At 38.7% G+C, this 26514-nt stretch overlaps 1 protein-coding gene across 1 annotated transcript in view; it reads right to left on the reverse strand.

Moving 5' to 3' along the window:
• Positions 1-477: 477 nt before the first annotated feature.
• The window catches only part of cdhr2 (cadherin related family member 2), a 132627-nt gene continuing 106590 nt past the window's right edge, over positions 478-26514 (reverse strand). Inside the window, exons 24-32 of the mRNA XM_072590895.1 lie at positions 26196-26284; positions 26019-26102; positions 25568-25645; positions 21106-21166; positions 17163-17284; positions 13200-13313; positions 7042-7119; positions 5896-5968; positions 478-874 (exon numbers count right to left, since the gene is read on the reverse strand). Of these exons, the coding sequence (XP_072446996.1) occupies positions 722-874; positions 5896-5968; positions 7042-7119; positions 13200-13313; positions 17163-17284; positions 21106-21166; positions 25568-25645; positions 26019-26102; positions 26196-26284 (852 nt within the window). The 3' untranslated portion in view covers positions 478-721. The remainder of the gene's footprint in view (positions 875-5895; positions 5969-7041; positions 7120-13199; positions 13314-17162; positions 17285-21105; positions 21167-25567; positions 25646-26018; positions 26103-26195; positions 26285-26514) is intronic.

The raw sequence follows: 26514 nt of genomic DNA on the forward strand, positions 1-26514 counted from the left end.
CGAGATAACCCTTCTTCAGCAGTTAGCAAGTTCCACAAAACTCCTAATGCCATAGGTAATTATTCATCTTTCCTCACTGCTATTCTTTGAGGTCACCACTTTTTACTCAAATTGATGCTGAAAAGACATTAAACATTGAAAATTTTGCAAATTTATATTTTTCCACAAATAGATCCTTATTAAATCAATTTAGCTCCTTGATAAAAGTATATATAGCACCAGACAGATAGTTAAACACAAAATAATGAAGGAAGATTCTTTGAAGGATCTTTCTAAATAGAAAATGGATGGATGATTGAGATTTTTTTAAAGAGGCATTTAATTATACCAAAGACCAGTAGCATCATCCCATTACTGGCCGTGTTACTGCTAACAGCTGTCATGTATGGAATATTGTTCCTTTCATTCCTAAGTAGTGTACAGGTTTTATCAGTGCTGTCAATAGGGTAATAAAAAGCATGAAATAAAACAAGCTAATTTTGGTTTTAAAAATATAATGGCCAACAAACAAAATCAAATGCAAAATAAATAGTCATGACAGCATACTGTTAGTTGGAATAAATCTTCACTTGAGCACGTTATATCGGGAAAGTGCTTACCAGGGAACAAAGACACATTAAACATTATTAATAGATTCCATTTTGCTTACATTAAAGGTTTTAAATGCAAATTTTAAAATTTAAAAACTGAATGAATAGTCAAAGACATCCAAATATAATGCTCAGATATCAATGTCTTTTATATGAGAAATGTGAAGTCCAGCTCCAAATGTCCCTGATTCTTTTTCTTTATTGTCATCATGGTCGACTAGTGCAGCACTCAGAGGTTTGGCCTTTTCATCAGTTGAATAATTGTCAATTGTCTTCTTGGTCATCTTAAACAAGAAAGAAAATGTAAATATTTAAATCAAGAAGGTGGAGAAAATATGCAATCCTTATATTTTTGGTAGCTGGCTAAAATAAAATCTTCAATGCTCTATTTGTTTTATGAATTATTAGCCTTTGTGTAATATGCTGTACCTCTGTCAGAATTTTTTTTTATGTGCTACATAATTCATCTTACTTTTTCAATTGTTCACAGGAATGCAGGGTTTACTGACAAGGCTACTTGAATTATCCATCTCATGTTGCCTTCAGGAAGTGGGCTGGAGGGTTTAGGTGGCACTTCAAAATAACTTAATTGCCGTCCCTGTTCTTTCTGATCTTGGATACTTATCTTACCTGGTTGCTCCCAGAGGGACTAGATGCACAAATTTGTAAGCTGGTACACCTCATTTCAATTGGCATTACAGAACCTTTGCAAATTCATGTCTGCAATATCTCTATGACAGAACAATCCAATTAATGCTGTGACGATGCTGCTTTGTTTTATTCAGAGGGATCATAAAGATATAGGTTCTGAAATGTCTGGGTTTATCTACTTTAAGAAGCTTTTAAGCTTTTAAAAAAAACACTTGTACGATGAAAGGGAAGTGGCCAGTTCTCCCAGCTCAGCTTTACTCTGGTTTGGTTTGTTTTGGTTTGAGCAGTCTGCCTGTTCAGAGCTGCTGGTCAGTTTAAGTTGGGCAATCCAAATGGACAGCTATAGTGGAAGAATGTTCTGTGCTAAACCCCTCTGCCATCTCTCTCTCCTGTGAGAACCTGTGTCTGCTTTTACCTTTTTTGAAAAGGGGGTGTTTATGGGGACTGTTGCAGGCATTTGGAGCAGCATCATTAAGCCAGCATAGTCTGATGGGTTTTCAGATAGATTAAGTTATTCTGTATTTTGATCTCTTTTGTTTGTGTTTCATTCAGTGCTCTGTAAATAAGTTCTGTTTTGTTTGAAACCGAGGGGCTTTGACCAGCTGCATCACTCTGGAACATCCACCTTACACCTTCTCAAAACAACTCGCAAAGTTAGGGTCTGGACTACCTTCTTGAAATGTTTTGAGGGGGTCTGGCCTGATCTATTACAGTGCCATACTCCAATCTTCTCCACAAAACACTACAGATTTTCTCTTTTTAATAACAGTTTAATTTCCTTTTCAGTGTTTCAACTGAACCTGTTTCCACCACTTTCCCAGGTAATGTATTTCAGACCCCAATCATTTGTTGTGTGAAAATATTTTCTTTTTTTGTTTCTTCTACCAATTCTGTGCCCTCTTGATAGCTTCTCTATCTCCTGACCTACCTTATGATTGGTCTCCACCGTTATGGTAGGCCCCTGTAAGTCAGGAAAGTAAAATTGCTCAGTCCAGCTGTATCACCTTTCATGAGGCTAATGAGGAGCTTCTCACCATTTAAAGCAAAGAGTCCAATTAAATGTTGAACAGCAGGACAAGTTTGGACCTAATCTCGCCTCATTAATATGCAATGTTCAGTGTCCCACCACCTCATGGAAACTAGACGGTGAAAGTCAAATCCATTGCCTGATTATTCTGGCTTGCCGCATGCTCCTCCAGAATCCCATTTGGACAACAGGCACCAACATTCCCTGGGCTGTGAACACCATTGATCATATTCACAGACCTCGGTATCAAATAGACATTAAACAGTCATTTCAGCAGAGCACATCTCCAATCCATTTACGGTATAGTTCTACATTTCAATGTTGCCCTTTGAAGCACATCAACAACTTTTGTTGGAATGCAGCTAGAAGGACACTGAGTACAGGGTCAAGCTTCCACCTCATAGGTTCGAACAGGGTGCATTTCAGGTCTGCTTACTTGCTTTCTTAGTTCTTATTCATTTGTGCCTGCTTTCAGCATCCCTACCTTGCTCTGCCCCCTTATCTACAGCTTAAAGGCTTACAGTACTTCTGTCTTGGCATGCTGCTTAGTTGTCATGGTTTCCATCAGTCATTAGACAAGAAGGTTGATATGCTGCTATACAGCAAATTGCTATGTCAGTCTCACGCCTTTCATATGCACTGACAGTCAATAAACTAAATGGCCATGTCTCAAAGTCTGAGGGGAGTAATCCTCAGTCAAGTCAAAGGAGGCTGTCATCAGTAAGGGGGCCATAGTTCATTGTCAAGGGCATCATCCAATCTCTGTCGAGGAGCTTGAACACAGTCAGCTGCTTTAGAAGGTCAGATTCAGGAGGTTCAGACCTATACATTCTGAGAAGTGTATCATAGCCAGCAAACAATCAGGAAATTCACAGAAATCACTCAGGGGAGCTGCATAGAGATCAGTCAGGGCTCTGGTCAGTCATCTGTCAGGGCTGTCCATCAGCCCTTAAGGTTATCAGGAGACACTGCTTGGTAGAGAAGGGTGGGAACCCAATGCTGAGGATTGACATCAGCAATGTTGGATGCACAGAAACAAGGCTGATGAAAGAGAGAAATTTGATGTATAAAGGGGAGTTGACAGAGAAAGGGAGGGCATGCAGTCATGTGGGGCCTAGTCATCACCGATCACAACCCCACAGCCTCAACAGGGTCACTGTGCAGCACTTTATGGCTATCACTTAAACTGTAAGGGCAGAACTCAGGGGGTAATGATGAGAGTTGCAGATATAATTCCAGATGGTATGTGGGAACATTTACAGGATCAGTAGTGATGGACTGTCCAGGGTCTATCAGGAAGCAAGGGACATGGAGGTTCAGGGAGGGTCCTTGATTACCAGGCTGAGCCTGAGACTCACTGTGCAAAATATGACCCACATTGCCTTCCATGTTCAATCAATTCCTAAATGTCGAATACAATTGGAAAAAGGCTGTGACCAAACCTGGACTGGGCAGAGGCAGTGTTTTTGTTTCTATCCCAATACTGGAGACCACTTCCAATCAACAAGAGATCCTTCAAGGGACAATTACACAAATCATGCACTTGCATAGTGTAGTTTGAAGACATCTGTAATTGATGGGGTTCTGAGGAAGGGTCACTGAACTTGAAATGTTAACTCTGATTTCTCTCCACAGACGTTGCCACACCTGCTGAGCTTTTCCAGCAATTTCTGTTTGTGAATGAAAATACATGCTGGGCCTTGTGGAGAGAAATCTCCCATGAAACTTGCTCTTGAAATCTTCCACAAGACCAGAGGAAGTGTTATTTTATCTGAGCCTTCTGAGACCTTTGGTACAACCTGAAGTGAAATTTCATTAAATGTGCAGCATTAAACATACACATTTCAATGCAAAAATATTTATACTCTTCACATTTTGTTACTTTTGATTAATTTCCATGTCCAATGTTCGAAATATTTGCACCATATCATGGAACGCTTCCCTATTTCATATATCACAGACTCAATTTTATGCCCTCTCACCTCCCTCAGAGATGGGATGGCAGTCAGGGAAAAGAGGGTAAAGTTGGCACAAGGGCAGTGGAACATGCCTGTCACCTACCTGACCTGACAGGCTTTTTATCAATGGAAGAGGGGGCATCAGGCAGATTGTTTGTCCATGGGTGTATTTGATGCTTTTAATTGGTTAATTCATGACCAGTTAAGGGCCTTCTCCCACCGCTCCTGAGACATTTCACTGTGCCCTGGCACAAATGGTGAAAATGTTGCCAAGGCGTAGGGGAATTCCTTCTGTTTCGGGAAACTGTGCCCGAGGGTGCCACCTCCCCACCCCACCCCCGCAAGATTTCCAACATTGCACATTTATCCCTTATGCCTGCCCTGTCTACCCTGGCTCCTTAACACCCTTTACATTTTCTTCAGGAAACTTACTGTACTTCGGTCAGCTATCATTAGGGTGGCATGGTGGCTCAGTGGTTAGCACTGCTGCCTCACAGCACCAGGGTCCCAGGTTTGATTCCAGCCTCGGGTGACTGTCTGTGTGGAGTTTACACATTCTCCCAGGGTTTGCTTGGGTTTTCTCCAGGTGTTCCGGTTTCCTCCCACAATCCAAAGATGTGCAGGTCAGGTGAATTGGCCATGCTAAATTGCCCACTAGTGTTAGTGTTAGGAAGGAAATGGTTCTGAGTGGGTTACTCTTCGGAGGGTCGGTGTGGAATGGTTGGGCCGAAGGGCCTGTTTCCACACTGTAAGGAATCTAATCTAATCGTCACTCCCAATGGTGCTGCTGTGACAAGAGAACGGGCAATCATTTGATTGTTTGGTAACACTGCAAGGAATGACCTCCTCTTGGATGGAGTGCAATGCCCACTGTAACCCAATTAAAGATCCAATACCTTTAGGGCAAGCAGGCTCACTCCCAAATGTTATATAGTGGCAGAGAATCTGCACCATTCCCCCATCTCAACTACATGAGATTTAACCTTGCAGGTCAGCATCAAGCATTCTTACAGCCTGTGTAGAATACATTACATACAAACTCGGCATGTCTGCTGTTCTGCTTCATAACATTCTTTAACACCAATCTTTAAAAAACAGATGTCATTTTCTTTATTTATAACATCCAGCCTTGTGATTTCAAGAGGTGACATAGATAATTTAGTATAAAATTGAGGCAATTTTACATTGTAGGCCTACCTTCACGAAGTGTTCAATGGATACAAACCAATTATTCCCCATGCAAGAAAAGAAAATGTCAAGCTTTACACAATGCTCTTCATGACCTCAGGTTGTCCAAAAACACTTTACAGCAACTTTTGAAGTATATGTAAGTAATACCCTTGTACACAACAGATAATGGAGCTGTGTGAACAAGGTCCAACAGTGAAAGGACAAAGCAGAAATCTATTGTGTCACTCTGTTCTCTGAGAATCAAAAGATTAACATGGTTTCTGTGTTGCAATGGCAGTAATACGTATACATATAAATCTTTAATCAGATTATTATTAAAACAAAGCAACCTTTTCATTGATACGAAATTAAAAAGTAGTCAGATTTTAATATCATGAGACACAATTTTACTGCACTTTTTTCATTTTTCTCTTCCATATGTCAAATATACACATGTTTATATGACATATTTTGAGCGTTGATGACATGGTTAACTTACCTCTAATGTATTTGGTTTCTTTGCACATGTTTCTTCTACTGCATTGACCATATTCTCATCCAAAGAATTAACACTACAGGAAATATAAATTCAGTCTTACTGAATGGTTGTGCCTCAAGATCTCACAGGAGTGTTCATGATTTTGATGCATTAAGAATTAACACAGTTTTCCTTCCATTGTACACTTCCTATTAAATTCAGCAGCTTTTTCAGGTTGTTCCAAATAAAAACAGATAAAAATTAATACCAAAAATACTGATTTTGCAACAGCCTGTAACGTTAGAAAATAAAATAGAGATCCAAAATTCAGAGACACATAATGCAAATACTGATTGTATCAAAATGCAGATTTGCACAATAATTTGCATATAATTTTTATCTTAAGCTGCAGAATGTGTTCAATAAAACTGCACTGTGATAAAGAATTATACATCTTAAGAGAGTCAAGAAATCTCCTTCCTACTTCATAACTTCTGTATAATAAACACTGCATCTAAAAAAAATCAAAGACTATTCCACTCCTCTGGAAATCATATGTATGTTGTGAGTTGATTTTAATGGAATGCCTGGTCCATTTTGAGGACAGTGCCTTATGACTATACCACAGCAAGCTTCAGATGCTCAAAAAAACTAGGTAGATAGAATTTGATATGATTAAGGACATGGGCAGCAGAGTGAACTTAATCTCATGGACAGAACATTTCAGGTTAGCCCATCATCATCAAGAAGCCTAAAAGCAGCCCTGTATCAAGTTAGATGGTAATGGTGGAATGGGGGATACAGTAGGGCAGAAAGGGTTCACTAAATTGGAAAAACCCATTGAGGCAAAGCCTAAGACTGTCATTATCCAAGTCCACAACATCATACAATTCTGCTCCTGTTTCAACTCATAACCTGCTGATAAATGCTTTAGTTACGCCTAGACAAGACTATTCCAATGCACAATTAGCCAGCACCCCATGTTCTACCTTCATAAACATGAACACATTCAAAACTCTTCTGCCATGTCCTAACTGCATCAAGTCCTGCTCAGCTGTTATGCTTGTTCTCACTGACCTAAACTAGTTCCTGGCTAAGGAACAGCTAAAAGTTTAATTTTCTTTTTAGTTTCCTAATAATTGTACAAGCTGTGACTTTCTATTTTACCTTGCACGGTCTGAATTTGAATCTTCAAAACCAAGATCTGTGGAAATGGCAAGAGCGGTATTCCACACTGGATTAGCACTAGAAAGATGAAAGCAAAAAAAAATGCATGAAATTGCAATACAAAATTGGGTCTACTGGCTTCATTTCTTCCAGATCTCTGTTTTGCCATTAATCATCCACAAAAACATTCCTGTTCCTCTTCGCCCATAAATTCCTTCTGTTAGCAAAATTGCTCACAGGAGCTTTAGTAAAACTGTGATACTTAATCCTTTTAATTTGAAGACTCATTTGAAGACTTGGCCACTGAACTCCTTGGTGAATAAGCTGACATGAAATTGGTGCAGCATAGATTCATTACATTGTCACTGAATTTTAGAATTAAGTTATGAGGGAAGGTTGCAAAAACTGAATTGTATTCCCTTGAGTTTAGGACATTAAGATGATAAAACTATTTTATTGGGAAATTACAGAGAATCTATTTCCTCTCATGTGGGAATCAAACACAATTGGTTTGAGTTGAGAAACAGTGAGGTCTTACTGCAGTGATACAGGATATTGGTGAGACCATACGTGGAATAACTGCATGCAGTTTTGGTCTCCCTACTGAAGAGAGGTTCCACTTGCCATAGAGAGAGTCCAGCGAAGGTTTATTAGGCTGATACAAAGGATGGCAGGACTTGTATGAGGAGGGATTGGTTTGACTTAGCCTATATTCAATCAAGTTTTGAAGAATGATTGAAGCATATAAAACGCTAACAGGATTAGACAGACTAAATGCATGAAGGATTTTTCTATTGGTTGGTGAGACTAAAATCAAAAGTCATCGTCTCAGAACATGGGATAGGCCATTTAGGACTGGGATTTCTTCATTCAGTGGGTGGATAACCTGTGGAATTCTCTACCACAGAAGGCTGTGGATGATGGGTCACTAAGTATATTCAAGAAAGATATTAATATATTTTTAGATATTAAAGGCATCATGGGGTGTGGAGAGAAAGTGGAAATATGGCATTGAGGTAAAGGATCAGTCACAATCATTTTGAATGGCGAATCAGACCTGAAGAGCTGAATGGCCTACCCTGGTTCCTAGTTTCTGTGTTTCTTTGTAAAATGACAGCTCAAATTTAGATACAAACCACTAATAAATAAACCATATCAGGTGAACGTAAAACAGCATTAATTTGGAACCCTCTCTCCCAAGAGACCATGGATATTGAGACAACTGGAGTTTTCAAGACTGATACCAATAGATTTTTCTTAAGTAAGGTCATTAAGGAATATGGAACAGAGGCAGGAAATGAGAGTTTAACCATAAGCTAATTGGTAAAGTAGCTTTATTCATCATTTCTGCCATATTCAACTGATACAGTAAAAACAAGATAGCATTCCTCCAGGATTAATTAAATGGGAAACTGCCAAGGCTCTGAAAAGCCACATCCTGTTCTTAACTTTCCTGGGATTCAATGTTAAACTTTAAATATTATGAAATATTTCCAAAATTTCTTATGTCAAGTGTAATGCAGTTTTCTCAACTTGAACTCAGTTTTACATTTTCAATAGACTGGGTAACACGATGAAATTCTGCTCAATTGTTTGCTAGTGTGTGACTGATGACGTAGAGCCGTTATTATTGCATGATTAATTTTAACACAAAATACCAACGTCCAGTTTAAAATTATTTCCTTTATGTCATAAAGCATGATCAAGCATCTTATGAATGATGACATGTGAATTTGGACACATAAAGTAAGTCAATATTTGATTTATAAACCTAAAATCTAGTGATTACTGACAAGTAATAGGGTAATGAGAGACTTGTAGCCAATCCAAGACTTGTAGTCTTGTCCAATCTTTATCCCATACAGAGCCATAGAGTCATAGAGATAAACAGCATGGAAACAGACCCTTCAGTCCAGCTCGTCCATGCCGACCAGATATCCCAACCCAATCTAATCCCACCTGCCAGCACCCGGCCCATATCCCCCCAAACCCTTCCTATTCATATACCCATCCAAATGCCTCTTAAATGTTGCAACTGTACCAGCCTTCACCACTTCCTCTGGCAGCTCATTCCATACATGTACCACCCTCTGCGTGAAAATGTTGCTCCTTAGGTCTCTTTTGTATCTTTCCCCTCTCACCCTAAACCTATGCCCTCGAGTTCTAGACTCCCCCACCCCAGGGAAGAGACTTTGTCTCTTTATCCTATCCATGCCCCTCATAATTTTGTAAACCTCTATTAGGTCACCCCTCAGCCTACGACGCTCCCAGGGAAAACAGCCCCAGCCTATTCAGCCGCTTCTTGTAGCTCAAATCCTCCAAATCCTTACTGCAGTGATACAGGATATTGGTGAGACCATACCTGGAATAACTGCATACAGTTTTGGTCTCCCTACTGAAGAGAGGTTCCACTTGCCATAGAGAGAGTCTAGCAAAGGTTTATTAGCTAGGTTTTAAAGCTTGTAAATCTTTTCTGAACCTTTCAAGTTTCACAACATTCTTCCAATAGGAAGGAGACCAGAATTGCACGCAATATTCCAACAGTGGCCTAACTAATGTCCTGTACAGCCGGATCGTGACCTCCCAAATCCTGTACTCAATACTCTGACCAATAAAGAAAAGCATAACAAATACCTTCTTCACTATCCTGCGACTCCAATTTCGAGGAGCTATGAACCTTCACTCCAAGGTTTCTTTGTTCAGCAACACTCCCTAGAACCTTACCATTAAGTATACAAATCCTGCTAAGATTTGCTTTCCCAAAATGCAGCACCTCGCATTTATCTGAATTAAACTCCATCTGCCACTTCTCAGCCCATTTGCCCATCTGATCAAAATCCTGTTGTAATCTGAGGTAACCTTCTTCATTGTCACTATACCTCCAATTTTGGTGACATTTGGAAACTTATTAACTGTACCTCTTATGCTCACATCCAAATCATTCACATAAATGATGAAAAGTAGAGGACCCAGCACCGATCCTCGTGGCACTCCACTGGTCACAGGCCTCCAGTCTGAAAAACAACCATCTACCACCACCCTCTGTCTTCTATCTTTGAGCCAGTTCTGTATCCAAATGTCTAGTTCTCCCTGTACTCCATGAGATCTAACCTTGCTGACCAGTCTCCCATGGGGAACCTTGTCAAACGCCTTACTGGAGTCCATATAGATCACATCTACCGCTCTGTCCTCATCAATCTTCTTTGTTCCTTCTTCAAAAAACTCAATCAAGTTTGTGAGACATGATTTCTCACGCACAAAGCCATGTTGACTATCCCTAAACAGACCTTGCCTTTCCAAATACATGTACATCCTGTCCCTCAGGAGTCCCTCCAACAACTTTCCCACCACCGACATCAGGCTCACCGGTCTATAGTTCTCTGGCTTGTCCTTACCACCCTTCTTAAACAATGGCATCACGTTAGCCAATCTCCTGTCTTCCGGCACCTCACTTGTGACTATGGATGATACAAATATCACAGCAAGAGGCCCAGCAATCACTTCCCTAGCTTCCCACAGAGTTTTAGGGTATACCTGATCAGGTCCTGGGGATTTATCCACCTTTACACGTCTCAAGATATCCAGCACTTCCTCCTCTGTAATTTGGACATTTTTCAAGATGTCACCATCTATTTCCCTACATTCTATATCTTCCATATCCTTTTCCACTGTAAATACTGTTGCACAATACTGGTTTAGTATCTCCTCCATTTTCTGCTGCTCCAAACAAAGGCCGTCTTGCTGATCTTTGAGGGATCCTATTCTCTCCCTAGTTACCCTTTTGTCCTTAATGTATTTGGAAAAAAATCTTTGGATTCTCCTTAATTCTATTTGTCAAAGCTATCTCATGTCCCCTTTTTGCCCGCCTGATTTCCCTCTTTAGGATACTCCCACTGCCTTTGTACTCTTCTAAGGATTCACTCGATCTATCCTGTCTATACCTTACACTTGCTTCCTTCTTTTTCTTAACCAAACACTGAATTTCTTTAGTCATCCAGCATTCCCTATATCTACCAGCCTTTCCTTTCACCCCAACAGGAATATACTTTCTCTGAATTCTTGTTATCTCATTTCTGAAGGCTTCCCATTTTCTAACTGTCCCTTTACCTACGAACATCTGCTCCCAATCAGCTTTTGAAAGTTCTTGCCTAATACTATCAAAATTGGTCTTTCTCCAATTTAGAACTTCATTTTTTAGATCTGGTCTATCCTTTTCCATCACTATTTTAAAGAATGCTGTGAAAGTCTCTTTAACCCTAATTGCTGAGGTCATTTCATGGCTCCATCTTACTCTCCTATGATGATAAACCATAGCGGATGGGCCATTCAGCCCATCGAGTCTGCTCCACCATTCAATCATGGCTGATACGTTTCCCAACCCCATTCTCCCGTTTTCCCCCAATAACCCTTGGTCCTCTTGACAATCAAGAATCCATCTGTCACTGTCTTAAATACACTTAATGACCTGGCCTTCTCTGGCAACGACTTCCATAGATTCATCATTTAAGAAGTTTCTCGTCTCCGTTCTGAAAGGTCTTCCCTATACTCTAAGGCTGTGTCCTCGGGTCCTAGTCTCTCCTAGCAATGGCAACATCTTCACAACATCTAATCTGTCCAGGGCATTCAGTATTCTGTAAGTTTCTATTTGATCCCCCTCATCCTTCTAAACTCCATTGAGTATAGACCCAGAGTTCTAAACCGCTCCTCATATGTTGAGCTTTTCATTCCTGGTACCATTCTTGTGAATCTCCTGTGAACATACTCCAGGGGCCAGTACACCGTTCCTGAGATATGGGGCCAATAGCTACATACAACATGCCAAATGTGACCAACCAGAGCCTTATAGAGCCTCAGAAGTACATGCCTGCTTTTATATTCAAGCCCTGTCAAAATGAATGCCCATCATTGTATTTGTTATCATGCACTATCATTCAAATGCTATGTCCCTTTAACTGCACAGCTGAGAGCTCTGGTTGTTTTGACTCATGTGGAATTAATATAATCACAATTAAAACTTGCAATGATGAAAACTCTTTTTATTTCATACTTGCTATGGTGACTTATTGAAAAGACTGGGTCTAAGCTGATCCTGTTATCAATCATTTGAATCTCATGAAAACATTCTGTGGCCTCAGGAACACATGCATATAACAATTAGTTCCCAAATCTTTACAGAAATATTCAAGTATAAATATTGCATGTACTAATTTAATTCTATAAACTGACTTTTATTTTTTTTGGAAGGGATTTCACTCACACTTTGAACATTCAGCTAATGCTGCAAAATCAGGTGTTGTCTACATACTATGATCGTTATATATGCTTGATTGGAAAATCTACCTCAATACCTTCTTCACTAATTCTGATATGAATATATTTATTTTCTTTCATAGAATGTGGGCCTCACTGGCAAGGTGAAGGAAGGAATGGCTTCTTAAGCTATTTAAGTCAACTATGTTTGCTAACTCTGGAGCCACACATAGATCAGACTGGGTATGATGGCAGATTCCCTCCCTAAAACACGTTAATGAACCAGATGAATTTTTATGACAATCACCAGAACTGGTTTTTACATTTCTGACTTTATTAAGTAACTTGAAATTCCAACACCTGGTGGATGGTATTTGAAACCATGCCCCGAGCATTAGGTTGGTGATTTGGATTACCAAACCAATGGCTTTACCATTAAGCCACTACCTTCCCCATTACTCTCTCACCTGACAGTAGTAACCAGAAAAATTGTCGTACTTGAATTTTGAGTGAAAGTGACTGAGAGGCAACCCTATTGATAATAAATAGTGGAGATAAAAATGTCATAACACTAATCCAAGATTTTTAAAACGTTAAACAAAATTGATTGCATAATCCAACTAAATAGGGGTAATAGCAACACAGTGCAAAATGGAATGCCTTCATAATAACTTTCTGAGGAAACATAGAGTTTGTTACATTAAGTCCTGACGGGAGGAAGAGGGAGAATATTAGTTAAAAGTAGCATACACAATTGTTTCCACAAATATTTATACACTGTAAGAAAATGCAGCATTCAAAATGTATAAATTATTCAATAAGAGGTGACTTCTGAATTTTAGATAAAATATAAGTGTTTCCTCTTTCCGTTGCAAAAGTTATTTTTATTGAAGTTTTTCTTTACTCACCCTTCCAAAGTATATTTGTTTGTACCAGGAACAACAGCCCCACTCTGCAGTATATCACTTGTAATTGTTTTAGCTGTGTTCATCGCAGTTATTGATTTTATCTTTCGTTTGTAACTGTGGAGTGAACATTCAAACAAGATTGTTTTTATGTGAGCAGCAGAGATCATATGCATATTATTATTATATCAATTTCTGTCTTCTATGAGTGAAAGATACATTGTAGAGTCTCCAGTGGATACTATCAGGGTGGCAACAATATAAAACAGGATCTTAAGCAGTGTCAACAAATCTATAGTCGCTATCAGTTTTGGTCAGTCAGGGATGAGGAACATACTTAATCCTAGAAGTGAGGCAGAAAGGAGACAGGAGGCTAATTTTGAACTATAAGGGCATACTGGAAAACTTGTAGCACTTGAATTTTTAGTGAAAGTGACTGAGAGGCAACCCTATTGATAATAAATAGTGGAGATAAAAATGTCATATCACTAATACAAGATTTTTAAAATGTTAAACAAAATTAATTGCATAATCCAACCAAACAGAGGTAACAGCAACACAATGCAAAATGCAATGCTTCCATAATAACTTTCTGAGGAAAAAGACCAAGTATATTCCTAGTATTAAAAGGGCACTTGGTAATACAAAACCAAACTGGTTAACAGGTCATATTTGGCACAGGCAAGATGAGCTAAATAGCCTCCTTCTGTGGACAAATTGGGATAGACACAAAAACAGATTTGGGTATCAAACCCAATTGAAGGCAATGGAAACTGCTATCATAACTGTCTATAGTACACTGGAGAGGAGCATAACCAAAATCTTGGTAGTAACATAAAAGTCTTTTTTGGGAATCAGAGCACCATTAAAGATTGTATTATGCTATTGAAGGATTACTCAGGGAAGATTTGAATTGATTTCTATGATCTTATGCGGACTTAAATGGTTATTTTGCACCATCTTTACTGAGGAGATGATGCTAAATTATCCACAATACAACGTAAGCTGTTTAGATTGAAAGTCTCAAAGTGGATGCAAATATAGTCTGTTAGAAGAGAGGACCTCAAAACAGATCAGGTTGCCACCCTGATAATATTCATTGGAGAACCTTCAATGGTAGCCAGACTGTCAGCTGTATGGCATCTACTCTGAAGTCAATTCCACAGATTAACAACGTACTCTATAATTTTATGTGCCTATATCAGTCAGAACAGGGAAATTACAATTTGGTTTTAGTTGTAAGCAAGTTGCTAGAAAGCATTCTTTAGAGATGCACTATACGATCACCTTGACAAAGAAGTCATTATCAACGGATCTCAGCATGCCTTTTGGAAAAGTAGTTAGTACATTGGTGGATATTGGAAATCTACTTGATATTTGCATTGCTTATGTTTATTGTCAAAGTGTCATACAAAAATCTACTAAATAAAGTTGTGCCCTGCATTATCAATAACAGCGATTTGTTTCAGGAATTGACAATATGGAAGCCCACGGAGAATTTGTTTAATGTTGTTTTTCACTATTTTTAATGAATCGCCTGGATGAAAGGGAACTGTTTTTAAATTTGTATGTGACACAAAGATATACTATGGATCTTAGAAAAGAAAAATGGTTCCAAACAGATCAAAATACAATGGACCCATTACTGGTAAATATCTTTTAATGTAAATAAATGAAATGTTATATATTTATCAAACATATGTATTCTCCATGCAAAAGCCTCAGGTTATTTCAGAGGTTAATTAGATGGCTGAATGAAGAGTTAATAACTCATTTTCACTCTGGATGGATACTAAAAATAAATGACTCATTAAGGTTCTGATCTGTAATGCTCTTATAAGCAAGTACTCTAAGATTTTATGCGAAGAATAGTCAGTTGGGTGAGATACTGAGTTCAATGAATGACTTTGGAAAATAGTCCAGAAGACTTTCATAACTCATGAGATATAAAATGAAAACTGTGCTATTTTAAACATTTTATATCTATTAGATTCAATGTAATGGCCAAATACCTTCTACAAAATAGATTTGAATTGAAATTATTCTTAAAAGAATTATTTCCTTAAGGGACAACTGTTACTGAAAATAGGCCAGCTGTCCAGATGTAGGGAACTCAGAGTGCAGGATTTCAAGGGTAATCAGGAAAATTTTGGAATCTGAATTGAGTCTACTTTCTGTAACCTACTTGAATACATGTATATGTTATAGTCAGAATATCTTCAGATCACCCAACCATAGTCCTAACTATTGTTGACAGATTGTTCTGTCTTCTTGGGTGTTAGTATATGAATAATAATTAATCACTACAAAGTGACACTTTTAACATTGCACCTGTGTCAGCCTGTATGTGCTCAGAAGACAGCAGTCTGGAAGCATATTTTCACAGTTGGGAGTCAGGAAGTTATCACCTACTATTTCCTAGATGATCATTTTTAAAGTAGCTTTGTGCAGTGGAAATGGCAATGTAACTTTACATTTCATTATGTGCATGGAAAATTCTAAATCCTAACAGAGAAACCAGGTCATACAAAGAATAGAACTATTAATGGTAAATCCCCCTGCTCATTGTGTGGGAAGGCAGTTGAAATCATCAGGGAGTTTCTCCCAGTGATATCCCAAAAAGATCCATAGCTTTTTTATTTTAACTTCTGATTAGCCAAAAGGGTCACAAAAACAATTTAGGCTCAGATGAAGTGACGCTGTATAATGTCATTTCAGTCAAAAGCCTGCACGAAGAAACCACTGTGGTTTCCTTGCCAGCCCAATCTAGTGGGAAAAATATATTAGATTAGATTCCCTACAGTGTGGAAACAGACCCCTCAGCCCAACAAAGTCCACACCAACCCTCCCACTAATGCACCTGACATATGGGCAATTTAGCATGGCCAATTCACCTGACCTGCACATCTTTGGACAGTGGGAGGAAACCCACACAGACGTGGGGAGAATGTGCAAACTCCACACAGACAGTCACCTGAGGCCAGAATTGAACCTAGGACCCTGGTGCTGTGAGGCAGCAGAGCTAACCACTAAGCCATCATGCCACCCTGACCAAAACAGATTTTGACACTTTAGTTTTTCACATTTTTGTAAGACAGTAGGAGTCTTTTGTCTGACACTTTGGAAAAACGTTTTGAAAATGGAAATAAATAAATACAAATATCAAATGCATTTCCAATATCCACCAATGTACTAACTCTCTCAAAAGGCTCAAATACAAAACATTTTTACAATTTTTTTGGTGCTCACTATTCACTTCTTTTGCTTGATGTTAAAATGTAGACTCACCATAGTCCTACCAGGTCTTACGTTGCTCTCTCAATGGAGGGAGACAACTGGTGATGGTTGAACCTAAGTGTCACCATACCTCAGGTGAAGGAGAACCCTTCATGGGGACCTCAGCTGATATGGGAATTGGACCGGTGCTGTTGGTGTCACTTTGCCTCCCAAAAAGTTGTCCAGCCAACTGAGCAAATGGATCTCCAACATTAATAACTTGCCATTAGTAATATTTTGACTGCTACGTAATGATAGCCTAACTACTTGTCAATGCTAATTAAGAGGTCAATAACATTTTTAACCGAATGCCATAGCATGACCACATTTCAGATGGTGGATCCCTTCTAATATGCAAATTGTACCTTAGAACCCCAATTATCCATTTGGATTGGAAATTGTCAATGTTTGTCATGTAATGAGACCAGTTCCACAGCTAATGGAGCCAAAGAGTAAATATAAGTTTTGAACTTCTATGCAACTAGAGACACATAAATTAGCTAAGTGTAAAATTCATTCCATTATTGCTGGTGTTAGTAATTCAGTGAAAAGTAGAGTCCATTCTGAAACCTGCTCAAATATTTATTCAATAAACTCATTGAGGTATTGTTGAGCCCATAAATTAAGTCTTTTCTTAGGAATACAGATAGTGGTTTTCACAGATGTTCTGTGTGATGCTTGTGCAAATACCTTGCTCGACTGCAAACTAGAGCAGTTATCATGATGGCTAACAAAATAACGAAACCTGCCACCAGCCCACCGATGATAGCCACAGACAATCTTTCATTATTACTAGATTCAGTTGTTTCTTTCTGAAAGATACAAAATTCAGGAATTAGGTACTTCATGTTAACAATGGAATTAGTTGTATTTATATCAAATAAACCAAAAAATAATCCTGTGTTGTATTTAAATAGTATGAAAGAATACATGGAGATGATCAGAAGATAAATCCAAGTAACGATTTCAATGACTAACCAACAATATAATAAAATGTTCCAAGGTACTTCAGAGGAACATTAACACTTAGCTGCATATTCATGTTTAGGTTACACTATCGGTTTAGGTAGATTTTGTGAGTATTAAAGGTGGAAAGTAGCAAGTAATGGTTGCTTGAGAAACCTCAGCTTAGAGGTGATGAACCATGCAATACATTGGGGAAGGTAAGAGTTACCTGGACGCTATGTTTTAGGAGACAGTCACACCCTTGAGATTAACTACCTCAAATTCAATCAGTTCTCTAGTACAGGGGTTTGTGACTACAAGCGAAGCAGGTAGAGGGTGCCAGAAGGTAATACTGAAGAAGCATTAGCCCTTGAGCTTGTCTGACAGGTTTGAGATTCTTGCTGCTTGTGTAGTCGAGAGCAGCAGTGGAGGGAGGATGAGTAAACTGATCAGAGAACTGTCATACAGGAAGGCATTCAAGAGCAGGGAGAAAAAAGCAACATACTTGTACTCAGGGATAATATCATTAGAGTGCTCAGGTTCAGGACACTTCAACTGGCCTGCAAAAGAATTTGGAGTGGGAAGGGAAAGATCCAGTTGTCATGGTCCATGTAGCTACCAGTGATATTGGTATAAAGAGGGAAAAGCTTCTGCTGAGGGAAAATGAGCAGCTAAAGTTGAAATTAAAAAACTGAACAAAACAGTAATAATCTCCAGATTATAACCTCAGTCAACATAATTAATGACGTGTGACTCCAAGATTAAGGAGAAACAGGTTTGAATTCATGGGACATTGGTGCCAGTACTGGGGAAGGAGGGAGCTGTTCTGATGGAACGGACTCCAACTGAATCATGCTGGGATAAGAGTTCTAGCAAATCGGATAACTAGGGCTTTAAGCTAAATAGTGAGGGGGGGATTCAGTTGAATGAAAAAGTATAAAAGCAAAGGTAAAGGAAAAGTTGTTTAGTCATGGGGTTGATTGTTAACAGAAAATGAAAGGAAGGGAGAGTGTGTGTGAATGCCACATTGTATCAAAAAACCATAAAAGTGTTGAGAAACTTAATAATAGAACAAATTTAAAGGCTTTTAATGTACAAAGCATTTGGAATACAGTAGATGAATTGATGGTGTAATTCATGGTAAATCAAGGCCACAAGGATTTTAACATTGTTAAAATGGGGAGGGCTCAGGAGAGGCTATGAATGTTTCCAGAATAAGTAAAAGGACAGAGAGTATGGAATCGTGTGGAATCTAACTTCAAGCACAGCAGTTACAGGAACAACCGAGAAAGGGAATGGTCAATGAGGACTGAGAGTACTGTACTTATGTATGGGCAGTATACAAAACAGGGTAAGTGAGGTTGTAGTGCAAATTGAAACAGGTAGGTACAGTGTTGTGGGCATCACAGATGTGGCTGCAAGGAAATTAGGGCTGGAAACCAAATATTCAAGGATACAAATCCTATTAAAAGAACAGGCAGATGGCAGAAGGGGCAGAGTTGCCTTGTTAGTAATAAATGAAATTGAACCAATAACAAGCAATAAAGAGTCAGAAGATGTAGAGTCTGGGTGGGTAGAGTTGAGAAACTGCAAAGAATAATCAACTCTGATGGGAGGTATGTATACGAGCAGTAGTCAGGATGTGGAGCAGAAAATAAATCAGGAAATATAAAAGACATGTAAGAAAGACACTATTACAATAATCATGCAGTCATCAATATGTAGGTGGACTGGGAAACCAAGAAAAGGAATTTGTGGAATGTCTATGAGAATTTTTTTGGAGCAGCTTGTGGTAGAGTCCACTATAGATCAAACAAATCGGTGTTTGGTAATGTACGATAAGGTAGATTGATTCGGAAGCTTAAGTTGAAAGGAACCTAGGGTAGAATTCACCCTGTAGTTTGTGAGGGAGATCATGCAAAAAGAAATGGCAATGTAGAAAATTCTGAGATTATGTAATTTGGATGAAGAACAGAGGGAAAGGCTATTTTCTAAATGGAGGAAGACTTCGGAAATCTGAAGCACAAAGAGACTTAGGAGTCCTGGTTCAGGATGCTCTTTAGGTTAACATGCAGGTTCATTTGGCAGTTGGGAAGGTAAATGCAATGTTAGTTTTCATTTCAAGAGGTCTAGATTACAAGAGCAGGGTTGCACTGCTGAAGCTGTATCAGGCTGTGATTGGACCACATTTGGAATATTGTGAGCAGTTTTGGGCCTTGAATCTAAGAAAGGATGTGCTAGCATTGAAGGATTTCCAGAGGAGGTTCACAAGAATAATCCTAGGGATAACGTGCTTGAGGAGCGTTTGAGGACTCTGGGTTTGTACTTGATGGAATTTATAAGGATGAGGGAGATCTCATTGAAAGTTACAGAATAATGAGAAGCCTGGATAGAATGGATGTGGAGAGGATGTTTCCACTAGTAGGAGAGACTAGGACCCGAGGGCACAATCTTAGAGTGAAGGGGTCACCCTGTAGAACTGAGATGGAGAGGAATTTCTTCAGCAAGAAGCTGATGAATCTGTGGAACAGATTGCCACAGAAGGCTGTGGAGACCAAGTAATTGAGTGCAATTAAGACAGAAATAGATATGTTCTTAATTATTAAGAGATCAAAAGTTACGGGGAGAACGCAGGAGAATGGACTTGAGAAACATATCTACTATAATCAACTGGTAGAGCAGACTTGATGGAACAAATGGCCTAATTCTGCTCCTATATATCATGGCTTTAAAGTAGAAAGGCGGGTGATATAGGGGTGGAATTCCATACTTCAGAGATTATGCAACCAAAGGTATGGCCACTGATATGAAGCAATTAAAGTTAAGGATGTTCAAGAGATGAGAAATGGAGGAACACAGATATCTCAAAGGTTATTGAAAATGGAGGAGATTGCAGAGAAAAGGAGGAGACAGATAATTGAGGGGTTTGAAAATAAGAATAAGAGTTTTAATATCAAGATTTTGCTTGACTGGCAACCAATGTATTTCAGACAACATAGGAGTTGAAAGAGACTTAGTGTGAAGCAAGACATGGGAAGCAGAGTTTTGGTTAACCTCATGTTTACAGGGGGTTGAATGTGAGTGACCAGATAGGAGTATTTAGGGCGGCATGGTGGCACAGTGGTTAGCACTACTGCCTCACAGCGCCAGAGATCTGTGTTCAATTCCCAGCTCAGGCGACTGACTGTGTGGAGTTTGCACGTTCTCCCCTTGTCTGCGTGGGTTTCCTCCCACAGTCCAAAGATGTGCAGGTGAAGTGAATTGGCCATGCTAAATTGCCCGTAGTGTTAGGTAAGGGGTAAATGTAGGGGTATGGATGGGTTGCGCTTCGGCAGGGCGGTGTTGACTTGTTGGGCCGAAGGGCCTGTTTCCACACTGTAATTTAATCTAATCAGTATGTTGGACTAGGCAAGTCAGGTGGCAGCAAAGACATGGATGAGAGTTTTAGCAGCAGATGAGCTAGGAATGCAGAAAGTCAAGTGATGCTGGTTTGATGGAAACAGGCAATCACAGTAAAAGTGTGAATATGTGATCAAAAGCTCATCATCACAAACAGATTGATTTAGTCTAAAAATATAGCCAGGGATGGAGTCAGTAGCTAAGGAATAGAGTTTGAATTGAAACCAAAAGCTTCACATTATCTGCTAGAGGAAATTTCTGGTCACCCTCACTAGATGTCAGTACTTACAATATTCAAAAGACCAAGGTCGATCAGCTTACTAGCAGCCTCAGGGTCAAACTGAAGTATGCTGAAATGGAACAAATTATGGCAGGGTGAGCAAAATGTGGAAATCAACAGGATGATATAAAATGGCACAAAAGTAATATGCTGTGGTTACTGGAAATCCAAACTTAAGAACAAAACGTGCTGGAAAAGCTAAACAAATCAGGTAGCATCTGTGCAGAGAAACATTTAAAGGGCTGATTCTTCCCATTGTTTGGCTAAATGTTATTTTTGGTGAATTTCATGGATGAATTCCATCTGTAAGTCACGGCAGTTTTTCTCAAGCAACCTTTTGCTGCTAACCTCGTTAATTATGCCCCCGAGCTCAATAGCACCCTTCCTGCAGTCAAACCATTTGCTGGTTGCTGCTGGGACCTTCTGCATTGATACCATCGGTCCAATATTTAAACCTCAGCTGCGCTGCATTTCTAACACTGCAAACCAGGAAATGACATTCAAAGTTTACTCCTTGACTGCAGGAATTTAGATCTGATCCATTAGGTACGGAATTGTTTTGTCTGGTTTATCACTTACTATTTCTGCTGTTTCAGTCCTGCTTTGGAGCTTCACCAGGTTGTCAGCTCATTTTTAGGTATGCCTGGTGCTGCTCCTGAACCAGGTTGATCCCCTGGCATGATGTTAATGGCTGAGTGAGGGATATTGAGGGCCAAGAAGTTGTAGAAATGAATTGCAGTACAGTTCTGCTGCTCCTGATGGTCCACAGCCCCTCATGGATGGCCAGTCTTCAATTGCTAGCTGTGTTCAAAATCTTTCCCATTCATACCACACAACAAAATAGATGGAATCCTCAATGTAAAAACGAGACTTCAACTCCATGAGGACTGTGCAGTGGTCACTTCTACTGATTCTGCCCTTAAAAAGATATATCCATGGCAGGTAGATTGGTGTAGATGGGTTCAATTCTTTTTTACTAGGCAAAAGTGAGGACTGCAGATGCTGGAAACCAGAGATTAGATCAGAGTAGTGCTGGAAAAGCACAGCAGGTCAGGCAGCATCCGAGGGGCAGGAAAATCGACGTTTCGGGCAAAAGCCCCTCATCAGGAATGCTTTTGCCCGAAACATCGATTTTCCTGCTCCTTGGATGCTGCCTGACCTGCTGTGCTTTTCCAGCACCACTCTAATCTCAATTATTTTTTTACCACTAGTTGGGTTCCTTCACCAGCTTTTGCAGATTCAATTGTGCAGCAATGATCTTAAGTCCTTGACCAGTTCTGTCAGTTCAGCTGCCAATCCACTCTTGGTGGTGGACTCTGAAGATATGAGCAGCTATTGAGGCACTCTGAGCTGGTGAAGCTTTCATGGCATTTCAAGACTAGATATTTAAATGTGAAGAACTGGAAGCTTTTTGCAAAGGAGGCAGAACTTTTATGAGGTTTACTTCTTTACATATGTTGGTGTGTCAACTTTGGTGCCCAGCTCCCATATTAGTGTGCTCAAAGGTGGGTGGGAAGGAAGTGGGTTGGGCATACATTTTATCGTAATAACCCCACCACAAAAACAGCCAATAGAGAATAGCCAGCCCCTGACAAATTTTGCATACAGAGAAAGGAAAATTATTTTAAATGTTTTCATAAAGATGTAAATCTGAAGAATGTCAATGACTGAACATATAGATATATCTTGGACTTTTTGGAAACAACACTTTGCAAAGCAAAGGAAAAGGCTAAAGCAAGAAATAAGTGGTGGATCGAAAAGGAACACAAGTTCTTGCCTGTAGCCACCGAGTCTACAATGCTTTCAGAAGAAGTCACGACTCAGTTTAAAGTTGCAATAAAACTTTTAGATTAAATACAAATAGCCCAAGGGATAGTTTGTCTGTGACAATGGTATTTGACCTCTCTGTCTCTTTCTCAGAAACTGTCAAAGTTTGTAAGTTGAAAACCCATTGGAATACCTCTTTAACACAAGCGGAGGGTGTGTAAAGAAATTGTTGCAACCTGAGAAATCTTAAATGAGAATCCAGAATCTATCACCATTATCTCCAAACTTCAGTCAGCCACCCCTGATCCTTTGAAGGCACACCCCACTGCCAACAGCTTGTGAGCAAAATTACTTTGGTGACACCACAACATTTAGGCAATCTGGAGATGATTCTTTGCCCCAAATGTAACTCCTATTTTGCTAACATGGTTTTAAGATAACACTTGTGTGTATGAATGCATGCATTCATGTATCTGTGTGACTTTGCAAAAAAATTCTACTTGCATATATTTGTACAGTTTAAGCATTTTGTTCATAATCTTTAAATCTTCCTTTGGGTACACTTTGTTTGCAATAAATTAGTTCTTTAACTGTTGCTAACGGAATATAGCTGATGTGTTTGATATTGAGCAACAAATGATCTGATTATAAGTGCATTATGCATATTTCTAAAATTGGCAACATCACTTCCTTTTTTAAATTCAAGCTTTTCTTTTGTGACCAATGAAGGATTAGGACAATGAATCAGCTCACCTCTCCTAACTTGACCATAGCAGAAACTCAAGAAATGAAAATCCTTCTCAATACTAACATAATTTTGGACACAGTTCTGCCAATTGCATTAAACATAGAAACTAAACCATAAATTGTACTTTCTTGCACAGAGGATGAAGTGACACATAGTATAGATTTTTGTTAAGTCATTCTTTGTATGTTATTCCCATAACTAATTTGTTTTATTTATTCATTTTGTGGGATGTGGGCATCACTGGCTGGCAAGCATTTATTGCCTCGCCAGTTGTTCTTGAGAAGGTGGTGGTGAGCTGCCTTTGTGTTCAACTGTAGTTCACTGTAGTTGATCCACAATGTCATTAGGGAGGGAATTCCAAGATTTTGACCCAGCAACAGGGGAGGAATAGTGATATAATTCCAAGTCATGATGGTGAGTGACTTTGAGGGAAGTTAAAGGCGGTGGTGTGCCCATATATCTGCTGCCCTTCTCCTTCGAGATGGAAGAGATTGTGGGTTTGAAAGGTGCTGTCCAAGGACCTCTGATGAATTTCTGCAGTGCATTTTGTAGATAGTACACACTGCTGCTACTGTGCGTCAGTGGTGGAGGGAGTGGATGCTTGTGGATGTAATGCCAATCAAGCAGGCTGCTTTGTCCTGGATGATATCAAGCTTTTGAGTGTTGTGGGGGCTGCACCCAAACTGGTAAGTGGGGAGTATTCCATCAGATTCCTGACTTTTGCCTTGTAGATGGTGAACAGGCTTTGATGAGTCAGAAGGTGAGTTACTTGCAGCTGTATTCATTATTCTATAAATATTTAAATATTAATAATGAAGGCAATTTCATTAATACACTACTACTTCACTAAAATGTAAAATGTACAAAATGTTTAATGGAGAGGATCTTCGCGCCTGGCAATTTTGTTTAATTAATTTACATAAGCTGTTTTAGAGCATCAGTTCACAAAGCAATTTTGTTTCAACCATGTCAACTAGAAAACTAATCAAAGCAAATTAGCATTATAAACTGAAGCAGCTACCGACTGTTTTTTGAAAATATCATTGATTGCAGGCATATTTAATGTGAAAAATATTAGGTTGGAATGTTGGAATGAATATTCCTTTAAATTGTGCTGGGACAATGAAACAATGGTGTATTACAATGGGAAAGGATATGATAAGCTGGTGATATATAACGTGACATAACAGTGGCATCAGCAGTCATGTTCAGGGATCTAGGGAAAAAAGGATGTAATACTTTGTCCCTGTAAGAGATGTACTTACAGAGAACAGTATTATCTACAATAATAAAGATAAAAGGATTTGCAGAAACCTACCAGAGTCCAACAGAAGTCACTTAGAGGTAATAGGAAACCATTGCAGGCCATAACAACATAAAGAGAGAAGGATAATCATCTGATTGATGTGCAGAACAGTACCTCATGCTATAAACCATGTGACTACACGTGCTGGTGAAGGGTTTACATTTGTTAAGTTAAAGTTTGAAGAGCTAAGCATAACCTTGAAGGAAAAAATATGATTCCAAACTTCTAGGCAGATCGAACACTTATGCTTCTTGAAGAAATATATTGACTATTTACATTAAACAGAATGCATTTTGCTTTTGTTTGAACACATTTAAAGTTGCATTTGGTTGATTCGTAATCTAAATAAGAGAAAACAAGTAAAATTCATTTCCATTTTTAAACATTCCTTTTACTCTATCTCTAATCCCCCCCAATTTTATTCAATTCTACTTTCCTTTTCCTTTTGCACTGCTCTTTGTTCCTCTTACTTCCTTCAATGCCATCTTCCCTCTGACCACAATCCAACTCCAACAGGGAAACAGCATAGTTTGCCAACAAGCCCCGAGTCAGAATGTATGGATTACTAGCCAATCTCTGTCTCTTCCCCTTATACAGAATATTTGACAAACTTTAACTATACCAAAAGAATATTTTTAAAAAAGACATACTTATTGATGTCCTCGGGAGGAATAGCTGTTCCGTTGTTATATACAAAATACAGCTCCATAATAGATTTAGCTACCTGTCTGTAAGAAAATTATTTCTTCCAGTTATTTAATAATCAAAGTTGTTCAAAATATTAATATAATAAAACAAGTTCAAAACTATTTTATCACATTATTTAATTGCAAAAATAGCTTAATTTTTTTGTAACTTTTTTTAAAAAATGAATAAAGTTCTAGTTACACTGCATTATCTGAAATCTTAGCCAGTAGAAATTTTCATAAATGTGCTTTGTGTCTGATTGTCAAGCATCTGCTAAAAATCTTAAAGCAAAATGTATAAACATTTTTATTGAGATCCAATCTACAATAATAATCAATGTGTTGCTAGCAATGCTACCATTTAGATAGATAATGCACCTTTCACTGAAATAGCATTGGAATATTTATGCCATACCTGGCTAATGTTTGTACTTTATTATTGTTGACAGCAGTTACACTTGCCACATATGGATTTGAATTTGTGGCTTCCCGAAGCAACCTATAAACAGAATTAATTTCATATTTAAAGATTTGTAGGAAATAAATTACAGTGTAGCAAATATTTATTTCAATGAATGGCTTTGTAACTTACGCAATTATTTCATTCATATTTTTCTGAAGATTTTCAGGTGTTGTACTAAACTCTAACTGTGTCTTGTAACTTTCATCCACTGTAATTAACTGTAAAAAAAGTGTTACAATATGCAAAATAAATCTAATAATTTTGATTATTTTATTAAAATTTTCATTGTGCTCCATTCTCATCTTACCTTTATGCCATCTTCTGATATCACAAAGCAGATTGACTATCATCACCAACCTCACTATCATGGTTTTGTGTGTGTGTGTATATATATATATATATATGAATGAAAGACATATGATATATATATTAGTGCCACATTCTCTTA

The sequence above is a fragment of the Chiloscyllium punctatum genome, chromosome 20, assembly GCF_047496795.1.
Source record: "Chiloscyllium punctatum isolate Juve2018m chromosome 20, sChiPun1.3, whole genome shotgun sequence".
NCBI classification, from domain to species: Eukaryota; Metazoa; Chordata; class Chondrichthyes; order Orectolobiformes; family Hemiscylliidae; genus Chiloscyllium; species Chiloscyllium punctatum.